Source organism: Carassius carassius, chromosome 28 (genome assembly GCF_963082965.1).
Source record: "Carassius carassius chromosome 28, fCarCar2.1, whole genome shotgun sequence".
In the NCBI taxonomy this organism is placed as follows: domain Eukaryota; kingdom Metazoa; phylum Chordata; class Actinopteri; order Cypriniformes; family Cyprinidae; genus Carassius; species Carassius carassius.
In genome coordinates this window covers 15,493,738-15,507,261 of record NC_081782.1, presented here as the reverse complement: position 1 = coordinate 15,507,261, position 13,524 = coordinate 15,493,738, and the positions used below count along the sequence as shown (strand labels likewise).

Sequence of the window (13,524 nt, the reverse complement as noted above, 5' to 3'; positions counted from 1 at the left end):
GCACATACAAATACCTTTGACATAACAAGATAAAAAAAATGTTTATGTTTATCAGGAGTATCCTGCATTATTTTGCTTGTAGTACAGTGTGTCTGTGAGCTCTGATGTTAATACAGGCATATTTGACAAATAAAGCAGTCACCCACTTTGCACATTTTTGGCATCAAATCTATTCCCCCACACAGTTTGTATACACACATTCTGTTTCCCTCCTGTCCTGGTTTAATCATCGTGTCAAGGCTTTGAATCTTAGTTTTTTTAACCTCAAATTGTATCCTTAAAGTTCTTCAGCAATGATTTAACAACCTTCTTCAAAACTATTTTGAAGTCTTGAACATATTCTATAGTTTATAAGGTCTTTAAATTCAAAATATATACGATGTTTCAAGGGATTCTCATTAGCTATATAAATCTGTAACCTCTTAAAACAGATTACATTAGAAAAGAATCACCTTTAGACATTACTTATAACTTACTTTTATGGAAAGCATTTTGAAATCGGTAAATGATCTCATGTAATATGTTATTGGCTAAATATATTCAACCAGATCTCTGTTCAATCCCACTGAACACAGGATTGAAGGCAATAAATAAATCCAGCTAAAGAATATCAATGTATCTGGAAACGGAACTCGTGTTGATGTCAGGTCTAATGTGGGCCAAAAAGTCCTAATGTGACAAAAACCTAATCTATTATACTATAAATCATAACAAATGCAAGATATTATATATGGACAAATATTATTTGAAAGATGTGATTTGATCATTTCCATGTGTTTTTGGCTGCTGTTACCATCCTCAGCGGTAACATGCTCTCCACCCATTCATTGGGAGATTCCATCATTCTCCTCCATAAAGCGACTTCCTCTGCTGTTGAGTCCATCCAGTCCACCTGTACTCCGTAACTCTTGCCTGTACACAAAATTAGCTTGCATATCATTTTTGTGTTAATATGTATTGTATATGTGTTTGTTTATAGATCTCAGAACCCATAAACATCGAACACTGGACTGCACCTGTGCCCATTCCGAGTCTCAGGCCTCCGAGCAGGTGATTGGCTAGTCGGTCACGGTCCCAAACAGTAAGCTCCACACAAGCCTCTTTCAGGTCCTCTGCCCTGAAGCCGTCATAAACCATAGTATGGTTAAATACAGGGTTGACTGTTCTCTTCAGCACCCGAGTCTTCTGACGGCTCTTTTTGCTGGTGTCGGGGAGTACAAAGCTGTGCAAGGAATTAAACAAACCATTATTTAGTAGGACACTAAAGATGTTGTCAAGAAAAATAGCTTTAATGGCATGCAATCACAATATAACAGAATTGTTTGATTAGTAGTATTACCATTTTACATATGGGTCAATAGCTGGACTTCTGATAAGAGGGAGATTCTTGCAGTCTTTTACCCAGATATGCACCTCACCAGAGCCAGGAGTGTTTTTTGCTGGATAAAAAAAATTGAAACATTAGCACTGATCATTTGACCAAACTTTGACATTTGACTTTTTCTGTTACATAATGTGCTGCCTTTTATTATATCAGCTGTGCACTGAGAAGGGTTTTGTGTAGGAAACATTTTCACTCAGAAATTACTTTGAAATAAAAAGTAAACCATCGAATTAAAGGTGAAATGAAGAAGAAACGTTTTTTCTTGTACAACCCGAATTCCGGAAAAGTTGGGACGTTTTTTAAATTTTAATAAAATGAAAACTAAAAGACTTTCAAATCACATGAGCCAATATTTTATTCACAATAGAACATAGATAACATAGCAAATGTTTAAACTGAGAAAGTTTACAATTTTATGCACAAAATGAGCTCATTTCAATTTTGATTTCTGCTACAGGTCTCAAAATAGTTGGGACGGGGCATGTTTACCATGGTGTAGCATCTCCTTTTCTTTTCAAAACAGTTTGAAGACGTCTGGGCATTGAGGCTATGAGTTGCTGGAGTTTTGCTGTTGGAATTTGGTCCCATTCTTGCCTTATATAGATTTCCAGCTGCTGAAGAGTTCGTGGTCGTCTTTGACGTATTTTTCGTTTAATGATGCGCCAAATGTTCTCTATAGGTGAAAGATCTGGACTGCAGGCAGGCCAGGTTAGCACCCGGACTCTTCTACGACGAAGCCATGCTGTTGTTATAGCTGCAGTATGTGGTCTTGCATTGTCCTGCTGAAATAAACAAGGCCTTCCCTGAAATAGACGTTGTTTGGAGGGAAGCATATGTTGCTCTAAAACCTTTATATACCTTTCAGCATTCACAGAGCCTTCCAAAACATGCAAGCTGCCCATACCGTATGCACTTATGCACCCCCATACCATCAGAGATGCTGGCTTTTGAACTGAACGCTGATAACATGCTGGAAGGTCTCCCTCCTCTTTAGCCCGGAGGACACAGTGTCCGTGATTTCCAACAAGAATGTCAAATTTGGACTCGTCGGACCATAAAACACTATTCCACTTTGAAATAGTCCATTTTAAATGAGCCTTGGCCCACAGGACACGACGGCGCTTCTGGACCATGTTCACATATGGCTTCCTTTTTGCATGATAGAGCTTTAGTTGGCATCTGCTGATGGCACAGCGGATTGTGTTTACCGACAGTGTTTTCTGAAAGTATTCCTGGGCCCATTTAGTAATGTCATTGACACAATCATGCCGATGAGTGATGCAGTGTCGTCTGAGAGCCCGAAGACCACGGGCATCCAATAAAGGTCTCCGGCCTTGTCCCTTACGCAGAGATTTCTCCAGTTTCTCTGAATCTTTTGATGATGTTATGCACTGTAGATGATGAGATTTGCAAAGCCTTTGCAATTTGACGATGAGGAACATTGTTTTTAAAGTTTTCCACAATTTTTTTACGCAGTCTTTCACAGATTGGAGAGCCTCTGCCCATCTTTACTTCTGAGAGACTCTGCTTCTCTAAGACAAAGCTTTTATAGCTAATCATGTTACAGACCTGATATCAATTAACTTAATTAATCACTAGATGTTCTCCTAGCTGAATCTTTTCAAAACTGCTTGCTTTTTTAGCCATTTGTTGCCCCTGTGCCAACTTTTTTGAGACCTGTAGCAGGCATTAAATTTTAAATGAGCTAATTAAGTGGATAAAAGTGTAAAATTTCTCAGTTTAAACATTTGCTACGTTATCTATGTTCTATTGTGAATAAAATATTGGCTCATGTGATTTGAAATTCCTTTAGTTTTCATTTTATTAAAATTTAAAAAACGTCCCAACTTTTCCGGAATTCGGGTTGTAAAATGTACTCCAATAATCTTTACTTACAACTTTCATTTTCAAAAATATTTTTTACAGCATATGAATGTGAATTATTGTGAAGAGTAAATGACTGTAAAGGGTGGAGCCTTACATTGGGAAATCTGAGGCAGGAAACGTACGGCCAGTCTCATCTGTCCTCTCAAGTCAGATGGCTGGAGGCTGTTTGTGGTCTGAGAGAACAGATTCTGGAATCAGAACAAAATAGATAAAGGCGTAATTCAGCCAAAAAAAAAAAATTCTGCCATTATTTAAAGCTAGGATAGGCAAATTTTTATAGTTTCTTGTTATACTGATTGACCGTCTCTAATTATATACACCATCTTATTTAGACCACTTTAATTATTGATTGCTATCAGGTTGTGAAAAGATTTTCAAGTCAAATTTGGGGAAGACGTGATGTGCAAAAGGGGCTTCTGCAAAACTTGTTTGAAAACATGCTTTACTTTTGTTGTTCCACTAGATGACACTAGCAGCACAAAAACTGCATACTGCAGTATACTCCCAATTTGTGCATAGATTTTGGTCCCAATTTGCAGTCTGGAAAAGTCATTGCATTTTTTGTGTATGACAGGCCCAAGCTTTTTTTTTTTTTTTGCTTCAGTTTCATTCCATCAAGTCAGTGGATTTTAAACATGTTTGATATTTTGACATTTGTCGTATAGTACGCAACAAGGCGGATGTTTCTGTGTTCGGAAAAATTTCGAAATCTAGTAAACCAAAAAAATAAATCTGTAAAATAAAAATAAAAAAGGTTACCTATTGGTTTTCCAGGTAACATTAGTGTAAGAGATCATGCATTTGTGTATGAAGTATTTTAACTTTGAAAATGCTGTATATCATAAGTGCCATGTAAGAGAAATGATCAATAAATTCATACTATACCCTTGGTTTGAGAGGTAAAAGTTTCCACTCTGTGTCATTAAAATCCCAAGAGGAGAGGTCAAGCTCTATTTCACCCAGGAAGCTGTTACGACCAAATGTGTCATTGTGCCATGCTGAAAGGTTGAGAACCTGGGATGTCAGGTACTCCATTCGAACTCTATACTGTATGCATCAAATAATAACATGAAAAAAGATTATTAGGCATTTGGTATAATGCATACAGGGGAGACTGGGGCCTGCATTTCCCCCATTATAGCCTGAAAGAAATTATAGTAAATTGAACAAACCCAGTATTGGGGCATGTTGTCACAATGGAATCTCCAATTAAGCCTACAGCCTATTTAGACATTTCAGCTTGGTATGAATAGTAAAGTAATTACGAAACATTGCGCAATTAAAGGTTAGTCCTGAGTTTTGAAACCATACTGACATAGAGTTGATGTGTTGCTGCAACTGCGCAGTAATGGCCTCAACACTTTTGCCACTCACATAAACGACTGTATCGTCTGCATACATATGGAAACCTGCACCCGGACAGATGTTTGGTAAATCATTTATGTACAATGTGAAAAGCAGAGGCCCAAGAATTGATCCCTGGGGGACACCTGTTTTCAGTGTTGTGAAGGATGACTTTTCATTATTAATTATTACACATTGTTGTCTATGTTTCAAATATGTCTTGAACCACTGTAAAGTTGTTTTGTCAAAGTTCAACTGGGATAATTTCTGTAAAAGTACTGTAAAAAAAGTTCTGTAAAAGTACATTATGATTAAGTGCGTCGAAGGATTCTCCACTCCAAAATGAAAATTTTGTCATTAATCACTTACCCCCATGTCGTTCCAAACCCGTAAAAGCTTTATTCGTCTTCGGAACACAATTTAATATATTTTGGACAAAAACCGGGAGGCTCTTGACTGTCCCCATAGACTGTCAAGTAAGTTACACTGTCAAGGTCCCGAAAAGTATGAAAGACGTCGTCAGAATAATCCATCTGCCATCAGTGGTTCAACCATAACGTTATGAAGCAACGAGAATACTTTTTGTACGCAAATAAAAATAAAAATAAAAGTGTATTTACACTGTGATTTGAAAGAAAACAGTGCATCCTTGTGGTGCGGCTGACACAGAAGAGCGTACGCTGCCTGTGTCCAACTCATATTCTCCTAAATGATGTTACGGTGATGCAGACAGACATGAAGATGCTTTTCATACTTTTCTTGACCTTACTTACTTGGCAGTCTATAGACAGTCACAAGCCTCCCGGTTTTCATTTTTTTAAATATGCTAAATTGTGTCCCGAAGATGAACGAAGCTTTTATGAGTTTGGAACGACATGGAGGTAAAGTGATTAATGACAAAATGTTAATTTTTGGGGTAGAGTATCCTTTAATGCAACAAAGTGAAGTGTGATGTGCAAATATATCAAATTATTACATATATTGTAATTACTATACTAAATGGATAACATTTAAATGCATGAGAATGTGCCAAGCGATGCTCTTACCCTAAGAATCTCATTGTATGTAGGATTCAATGTTTTCTTCTTCACAGCAGTTTTTCTTTTTCCCAAATTGGCGGGATCAGGAATGAGGTAACTCTTGACATACCTAGAAAAAGAACAAGCTATCCATGGAAAAAAAAACTATTTAGAGGAGAAAGGGATGGGTGGTACTGAGATGGCAATCTTACGGGTCAGATCGATTCCTCTTGGTGTCCACTGCTGCTAGATTCTGGCACTGAACAACAAAGATGTGGAACTCCCGCAACTTGTGCACATAGTTGAGTGAAAACTGGATGCTTCCTTGGACATCAACACTGCTGTAGTCGCTATTGTACACACTCACAACACTGCCGCTAACCTGAGGATGATGGAAATTCAGTATTGTACACCAATGTGCTTAAAGGCATAGTTCACCGAAAAATTAAAATTTTATGTTTATCTGCTTACCCCCAGGGCATCCAAGATGGTGGTGACTTTGTTTCTTCAATAGAACACAAAGAGAGATTTTTTAACACAAACCATTACAGTCTGTCAGTCTTATAATGGATGTGAATGGGAATCATGGCTAAAACATAAAACTAAAAGAAAACATACACAAACAAAACCAAATAAAACCCTGCTTCTTGTGACGATGCATTGATGTGTAAAGACACAAATAAATCGATCTGTGAAAGAAACTGAACAGTATTTATATAGTTTTTTGATTCATGCAATGTCCAAACTATTAGAGCTCTCCTAAGCACGTCCTCCTGAGTGCATTCTCAGCAGCAGGCGTATGAGGCGAGGCATCTTCTTGCTTATGGCAGATCACAGACTTATAAGTGCATTACCGCCACCTATCTCTCAAGTGGACGATTGACACTCCTAATTAAAATTAGATAGAGTGTCAATGGTCCATTTGAGAGATTTCAGTTTCTTGCACAGACGATCATCGACCATCGATTTGTGTCTTTACACATCAATGTATCCTCATGAGATGCAGGGCTTAGTTTGGTTTTGTTAGTGTATGTTTTTTTTTGTATGTCTTAGCCGTGATTCCGCTTCACATCCATTACAGGACTGACAGACTGCAACATTTTGTGTTAAAAATCTAAATTTTTGTTCTACTGAAGAAACAAAGTCACCTACATCTTGGATGCCCTGGGAGTAAGCAGATAAACATCAAATTTTCATTTTTGGGTAAACTATCCCTTTAATAAGTGGTCAGTTCACCCAAAAATGAAAAGTCTGTCATTACTCACCCTCATGTCATTTTAAACCCTTAAAGGGTTAGTTCACCGAAAATGTTTAATTATGTCATTAATGACTCACCCTCATGTCGTTCCAAACCCGTAAGACCTCCGTTTATCTTTGGAACACAGTTTAAGATATTTTAGATTTAGTCCGAGAGCTCTCAGTCCCTCCATTGAAGCTGTGTGTACGGTATACGGTCCATGTCCAGAAAGGTAAGAAAAATATCATCAAAGTAGTCCATGTGACATCAGAGGGTCAGTTAGAATTTGTTGAAGCATCAAAATACATTTTGGTCCAAAAAAAATAAAAATTATGACTTTATTCAACACTGTCTTCTCAACATGGACAATATACCATATATACACTTTCAATGGAGGGACAGAAAGCTTTCGGACTAAATCTAAAATAACCGAAGATGAACGGAACGACATGAGGGTGAGTTATTAATGACATAATAAAAAAATTTCAGTGAACTAACCCTTTTAAGACCTTCTTTCACCTTTGGAATACAAATTAAGATATTTCTGATGAAATCCTAGAGCTTGCTGACCCTGACAGCCACGTAACTACCACTTTCAAGGCCCAGAAAGTTAGAAAAGCCTTTGTTAAAAAAAATCCATGTGACATCGGTGGTTCAATTTTCATTTTACTAAGATAAAAGAATACTTTTTCACGAGCTCACACTTACATATAATAAACATATAATGAGTAAAGGTTATGCATATTTGGCGTACTGGGGCTGGCTGCTGTGGCATCCGGGGTGCGGCCCAGGCTTGCCGAAGGCCTTCTGCTGTGGCCTGACGATTTGCCAGATGCCAGAGGATTCGTGATGTCAAAGGAGTTATCATCCCGAAATAATTAAATCTCTGAAATGTTGTGGCAATTGGATGTGCCAATGCTGAAAGACTAGAGATAATGAAGGAAAGACTGTTTTGATTTTTTATAGGTGTTCCGTGGTAATTATCAGTGCATGCTCCTCCCGAAATTTGTTAATAAATCATAATTTGTGTGCAATGAAAAAATAAAAAACTTTATTCAACAATTTCTTCTCTGCCGAGTCAATCTCCACCTCAATTAATGACAATACCACCCTGCGTGTGTGTGCATTCCACAGCATATCTGAGTTCTACATCAGAACTCCTGCATCAGCAGCACCACACACTATGCATACCGCAAGAAGAGAATAAATTGTTGAAAAGTCGTTATCTTTTTTTCATTACACACAAAAAACATTTTTGTATCTTCATAAAATGAAGGTTGAACCACTGATGTCACATGGACTATTTTAACAATGTATTTACAAAATTTCTGGGCCTTGAATGTGGTATCTGCATTGCTGTCTATGCAGGGTCATAAAGCACGCAGATTTCATCAAAAATATCTTAATCTGTATTCCGAACATGAACGAAGGTCTTACTGGTTTAGAACGTCATGAGGGTCAGTAATTCAATTTAATTAGCATACTTAATAAAAACATGTTCATCTTCATAATCTGGTTAAGCCTGGTTCACACGGGACGATTTTAAAATTGTCGGCCGATTTTCCAAACCTGAGAGACCCCGCACACGGCGATAAAAAATCACGGCTCTAACAGTTTTGGTCGTACAGTGTGTGGTGTGCAGCCACATGGCAAAATCAACACATCACACACGAACCGATTTGACTCCCGAGCATTCCCAGGTCAGACGGGAAATCTCGCAAAATCCTTTCGAGATCAAACGTGACCTCAGAGTAAACAATCATGGCGGACGAAGAGGATGCAGTGGCCATAGTTTGTGCTTTGTTTGTAACCGAAAAAAAACATAAGAAAAACAAGAAAAGGCGATGGTCAAAGAAGTGGAGACAAAGTCCTCCATCTCCGACGTCCACTGGACTTTCTGGTGCGCCATGCCGCCGGCTGTTTTGATTTTGTTTCCCGGTACTTCCTCGCCGCCTCGTCACCTCGCTTTCTGATTGGCTACACGCCACAGTCCACAGGCTTGCGTGATTGTTTGTCCTCGGGGGACACCACACACGAGAAGAAATCGGGCCAAATAAATCCAACATGTTGGATATCCCCGATTTGAGATCGGAGCGGTCCCGACGTCCTTCCGAGCAGAGGAGAGCAGTCTTAACACACCACACACGGCAGGAATATCTGATCAGGTTATTTTACGATAATCGGAGCATCCTTAAGATTGTCGGAAGGTGTCAATCGGGGCTAAAATCGGCCTAATTATCCTGCCGTGTGAACCAGGCTTAAGAATAAACCCCTGCACTGCCTTTTTCTCCTAGAATATTCTGTTTAATTTGGATTATGATGATCTGGTTACAAAAGTAAAATGGGCTGTGAATGGTGCTTCATGATGACTTAAAGAAATTAACTATGACACAAATCATATCTGAGGCAAGTGGAATAATTGACAGGTTCTGTTTCCATAAGTGTATAGCGTATATACTATATTATATGCATGTGCTTGGTAAATAGTAATATATAGGTAGGTATATAATATATAGAATATGAACATACAGATGACAGGGAGGGGGATCCAGAGTAGTTGCTGAAGTCAGTGAATTGTCTGTTATTCCACTGTGGTACACCGCTACGAGAACTGCTCTCAGAGTCACTTTCTCCTCCATCACTCTAAAAAGACAGGACAGTAACAGACACTTTGAGCACCACACATTTTTTTGTGACCTGGCCTTTCATCATAGATAAAAATGACAAATTAACCAACTTCTTTTTGCAGGAATGAAGGCACTGATTTACTGAGTTGCTTCAGGTGCACTGGGTCTGATGTGGCAAAAGACGTTTGGACAAGTGTGCTAGAGTCTTAAACAACACATCAGAAGTGAGATTCAGAGCAAATGCCAATGTCATATGATGTCGACAAAATAAGTGCATATACTGAAAATCATATCAAGAAGATAAGCTCAAAACTTGCCATCGTAGTTGCTCTGCATGTAGTCATTTGCTTGTTTTTGGTCTTGTCCTTAGGGAAAAGATAACAATGGCAAAACACAGGATAAAGTAGAACAGATAATGTTGTCACCTGTACTTTCCATTTAGAGCCAAACAATAAGGTGTACTCTGGAAGAAGCATTGTGCTGATACTGCATGATAAGTAAACTCTGAAAGGAAGAGCTAAGTATGGATATGGTACTTTTAACTGAAAAACTAATAATAAACAGTATATAAATTATAGTCGGATACAGTTTAAAAAACATTGGACATGATAGAGAGGATTGATGCTTACTAGGAAGAGTGCTGATGTCTTCCATGCTTTTATGGAACACTGGTCTAGATGAAGCCCGTCTCAAAGCTTTCTGAATGGGACTTTCAATTTCACCTGTAAGATTTAACAGTGTAAATTTGATCCCATAGAGGTATAAATAATTAATGCAAGAAGCAACAAGAATGTGGCTGGTGTTTTGTTCCCTTGTACTATTGTGTAATGTGAGCACTTACTATTTTACACTTGAAAGGGAAGCTGTGCGAAATTCTAATACTATGCAGATTTAATTACATATACCTAATTTGTAAATAGTTTAAGACTGGGGTCTGTTAGTCCTTTATAAGCAGAGGTGGGTAGTAACGAGTTACATTTACTTCGTTACATTTACTTGAGTAATTTTTTGGGGTAACGAATACTTTTCGGAGTATATTTAAAGATGGGTACTTTATACTCTTACTTGAGTAAATTTTGGGGGGAAAATCTGTACTTTTACTTCGTTACTGTGGGCGACGCTCCTCTCGTTACTTTATCTTAATGCAATAAATGTTATAAATGCTTCAGTTTGTTCCAAACGCGCCGTCTACTTTTCTCTGGGCAATGAGCGATGCCCATTCGCGAATGATTCATTCTTTTGAGTCAATACTGTTCAAAGGCTTGATCAAACCAATTGGCAAACGAGTGAATTGGTTCATGAATCAGTTTGAATGAGTCGTTCAGTTCCCTGCCGCACGCGCTGAGCATCTGAAGTGGTTCACTCGGAGTTGTAACGTTTAAGAACAGAAAGAGCGTTGAAAACGTGGCTGGAACTGCACTGAATTGAAATCTGCAAAGGATATTATTTGCTAGCGATGGAGGTCCTTATTAGATAAACACCGCGTGTGCTGTCTACTGTTTAACAGGTAATAACTTGGGCTACATTCGATTACAGTACACGATACCACTGTGACATTAGTTTGTTGTACGTGTGTGGCTCTTCCAAAAGACAAAAAATAGCCGATTAAGATTTTATTAATTTTAATACAATCACACTGGTGCAAGTCAGCTGCTAAATTCAGATCGGTGATCGCTTGCTGGCGCTGAGCCAGAGATAGATGCGTTTATACAGCGCTGCGCATTATAACCAATCACACATGATTCTTTTGAGCTTATTAAAGCATTGGCCAATCAGAGGCGTTCAGATGAGTCATCGCTAAAATGCCGGTGCTTCCTTCACTCGCTCACTGACTGAATACCTCTTTCTGGCGAATTCTCTCGTCAGAAACAACAAAGTGCAGATGTGTGTACGAATCTTTAATTAAGATATTGATTTCACAGTGTTAACAGTTTCAGTGATTTTAATGGGAGTTTCTGAGAGTGATTGAAATCTAGACTATCAGTGAAAATTATCTTTAATAATGTAAATGTTATTTGCTCTCTTTCTGAACAATGAAAGATTAGTAGCAATATTTAAATCACATTAACTTTCAATGTTAAATTCACATTTAATATAAAGTCAGTCGTATTAAAAATATGTTATGGCATGACACCTATATCTGTTACTTAAGTAAACAGACAAGCTTTTATAATAAATTACATAAATTGGAGTAAAGGATGATGAAATATATACATTTATACACGCACACACACATAACATACATTTTATCTATATATCTAAATAAAAATAGGCTCAGTATATATGACCCAAAGTAACTAGTAACTAACTACTTGAGTAGATTTTTTTATCCGATACTCTTTTACTCTTACTCAAGTAACTATTCAAGACTAGTACTTTTACTTTTACTTGAGTAAATATTTCTAGAAGTACTTTTACTTTTACTTGAGTACAGTTTTTGGGTACTCTACCCACCTCTGTTTATAAGTCATGTTAATAATTTGGAGTGGGTCTCCGGCATGGGAGGTGGGCGCCCTGACAAGGAGGCTAAAGACTGCACCCAGTACTGTCAGTCACTAGTGCGCCTCTTGAGATCAGGGGAGAGAAGTTTGCATGCACAGCACGATCTGTTAGCCTCCGTTACAACTGCACACACATTTCATGCTTATACTTTCATGCTTATATGGTTAAAAACTTTTTCTAAATCATTAAACCTAAGTATAAAACTCTGGAATGTAGTGTGTGCTGTGAACTGTGAACTGTGATCAGAAGGTGTATTATTACTTTTCTGAATAATCAGATTAACGATTCACACCTGGCAGTTGATGAAACAGAAAAAATTTAAAGTGTCCCTGTAGCTAAAACAATAGACCATACTGATAACAACACCAAGGTCAAAGGTTAAAACTCACGGGTTAAATTGCCCTTAGTGGCATTTCCATCAGTTTGTGTGGTTGAGTCGCATCCCAGGCTTCCTCTCCTGGTTTGTAGGTCGGGGGAACCCTGTACTGGAGTACTGGTTTTCACAGGGGAACATTTACAGCTGCGGTGTGTCTCTGGAGATGACGTAAATGAAGTGCATATAAGATCGTCAACCTGCTCTTTAACTGGAGGTGGAGTGTACATACTTCTGTCCTCTGTGATGCCAAGGTAATGCTGGTAGTCCCGTGGAATGAAGGATCTAGCAAGAGGTTGAGAGTCAGAATCCTCTGAGGTACGTGACGGTCTTCTCTGAGTGTTTTTGTCTCGGTCTCTCCAAGAGATTTCTGGGGATGTTTTTGGCAGGGTATAGCTAGCTTCCTGTTTTTTTCTGGAGTGTGTGATGATGGCTTCTGGTGCCTTTTTAACCTGTTGCAGATTGGGGCCCTGGGACTTCTTGGACAAAAGATTTAAGTCCTGGCTTTGCTCCTCAACTGCAGTGTTCACAGAAAACATACTGGCGGCACGTCTCATGGCATTTGCTTTTCCATTTAGACTGCCTTTGCTATTTCTTCTACCATGTTTAGGTTGTGACTCTTGACCAACCTGAGGTTTAGGTACCATTGTGGCTTCTAAAGAGGTGTGAGAGCCTTTCTGTTGCTGAAGAAAATGAGACACTCCATGGGAGAATGATTCGCCTGAGACCATGTGTGACTGATCAGTTTTTGATCCAGATTCTTGTCTTGACATAATCCTCTTCTTTGAGGGAGACTGGAATACTCTGGTTTTGGCTGGCGAGGACGTTTTGTTATGGCTTTCATTTACGGAGTCTTTGACACTGGCTCTTTCATTTTGACTTTGTGGACTTAAGGATCTCTGATTTCCACTTTCAAGAACTGGTGATCTTTGCCCAGATTTTGTAGGTGATCCTCCCCAGAAGTCACGGAGGTTCTTAAACTGTGAAGTGCTCATACCATCCATTACATTTGGCTTATCCTTCCGTAGTGGATGCATCGAAAAATTAGGAGACAGTCTACCTCTGGCAGAAATACTGTCCTCAACATCATCGGCATCATAATCATCATAATCAGTACCTATTGTTCTTAGATCAAACTCAGATTTTGTAAA

General features: G+C 38.5%; 1 protein-coding gene across 2 annotated transcripts; it reads right to left on the bottom strand.

Annotated features, from left to right (window-relative positions):
• Positions 1–50: 50 nt before the first annotated feature.
• LOC132108072 (synaptotagmin-like protein 2) lies at positions 51–13,031 on the bottom strand. Of its 2 annotated transcripts, none has more exons than XM_059514565.1 (12): positions 12,390–13,031; positions 10,128–10,220; positions 9,816–9,863; positions 9,609–9,703; positions 9,401–9,514; positions 5,847–6,016; positions 5,662–5,764; positions 4,157–4,318; positions 3,366–3,459; positions 1,340–1,439; positions 1,017–1,222; positions 51–912 (listed from the first exon to the last, which is right to left on the bottom strand). In XM_059514565.1, the coding sequence occupies exons 1-12, from the start codon at positions 13,018–13,020 to the stop codon at positions 764–766; spliced, it is 1,965 nt and encodes a 654-aa protein (XP_059370548.1). In that variant the 5' UTR covers positions 13,021–13,031; the 3' UTR covers positions 51–763. The 2 variants fall into 2 exon arrangements, with proteins under 2 accessions (XP_059370548.1, XP_059370549.1); XM_059514566.1 differs by having other exon boundaries at positions 3,366–3,444.
• Between the last annotated feature and the right edge of the window lie 493 nt (positions 13,032–13,524).

What these genes read in the sequence shown, in the direction of transcription:
- LOC132108072 (XM_059514565.1), bottom strand. Translation starts at nt 13,020, where the DNA reads ATGGTACCTAAACCTCAGGTTGGTCAAGAGTCACAACCTAAACATGGT. An exon ending in AAGAGGAATCGATCTGACCC is followed by an intron (nt 5,765 to 5,846) that starts GTAAGATTGCCA and finishes TTCTTTTTCTAG; the next exon opens with GTATGTCAAGAGTTACCTCA. An exon ending in GAGACTCGGAATGGGCACAG is followed by an intron (nt 913 to 1,016) that starts GTGCAGTCCAGT and finishes TTTTGTGTACAG; the next exon opens with GCAAGAGTTACGGAGTACAG.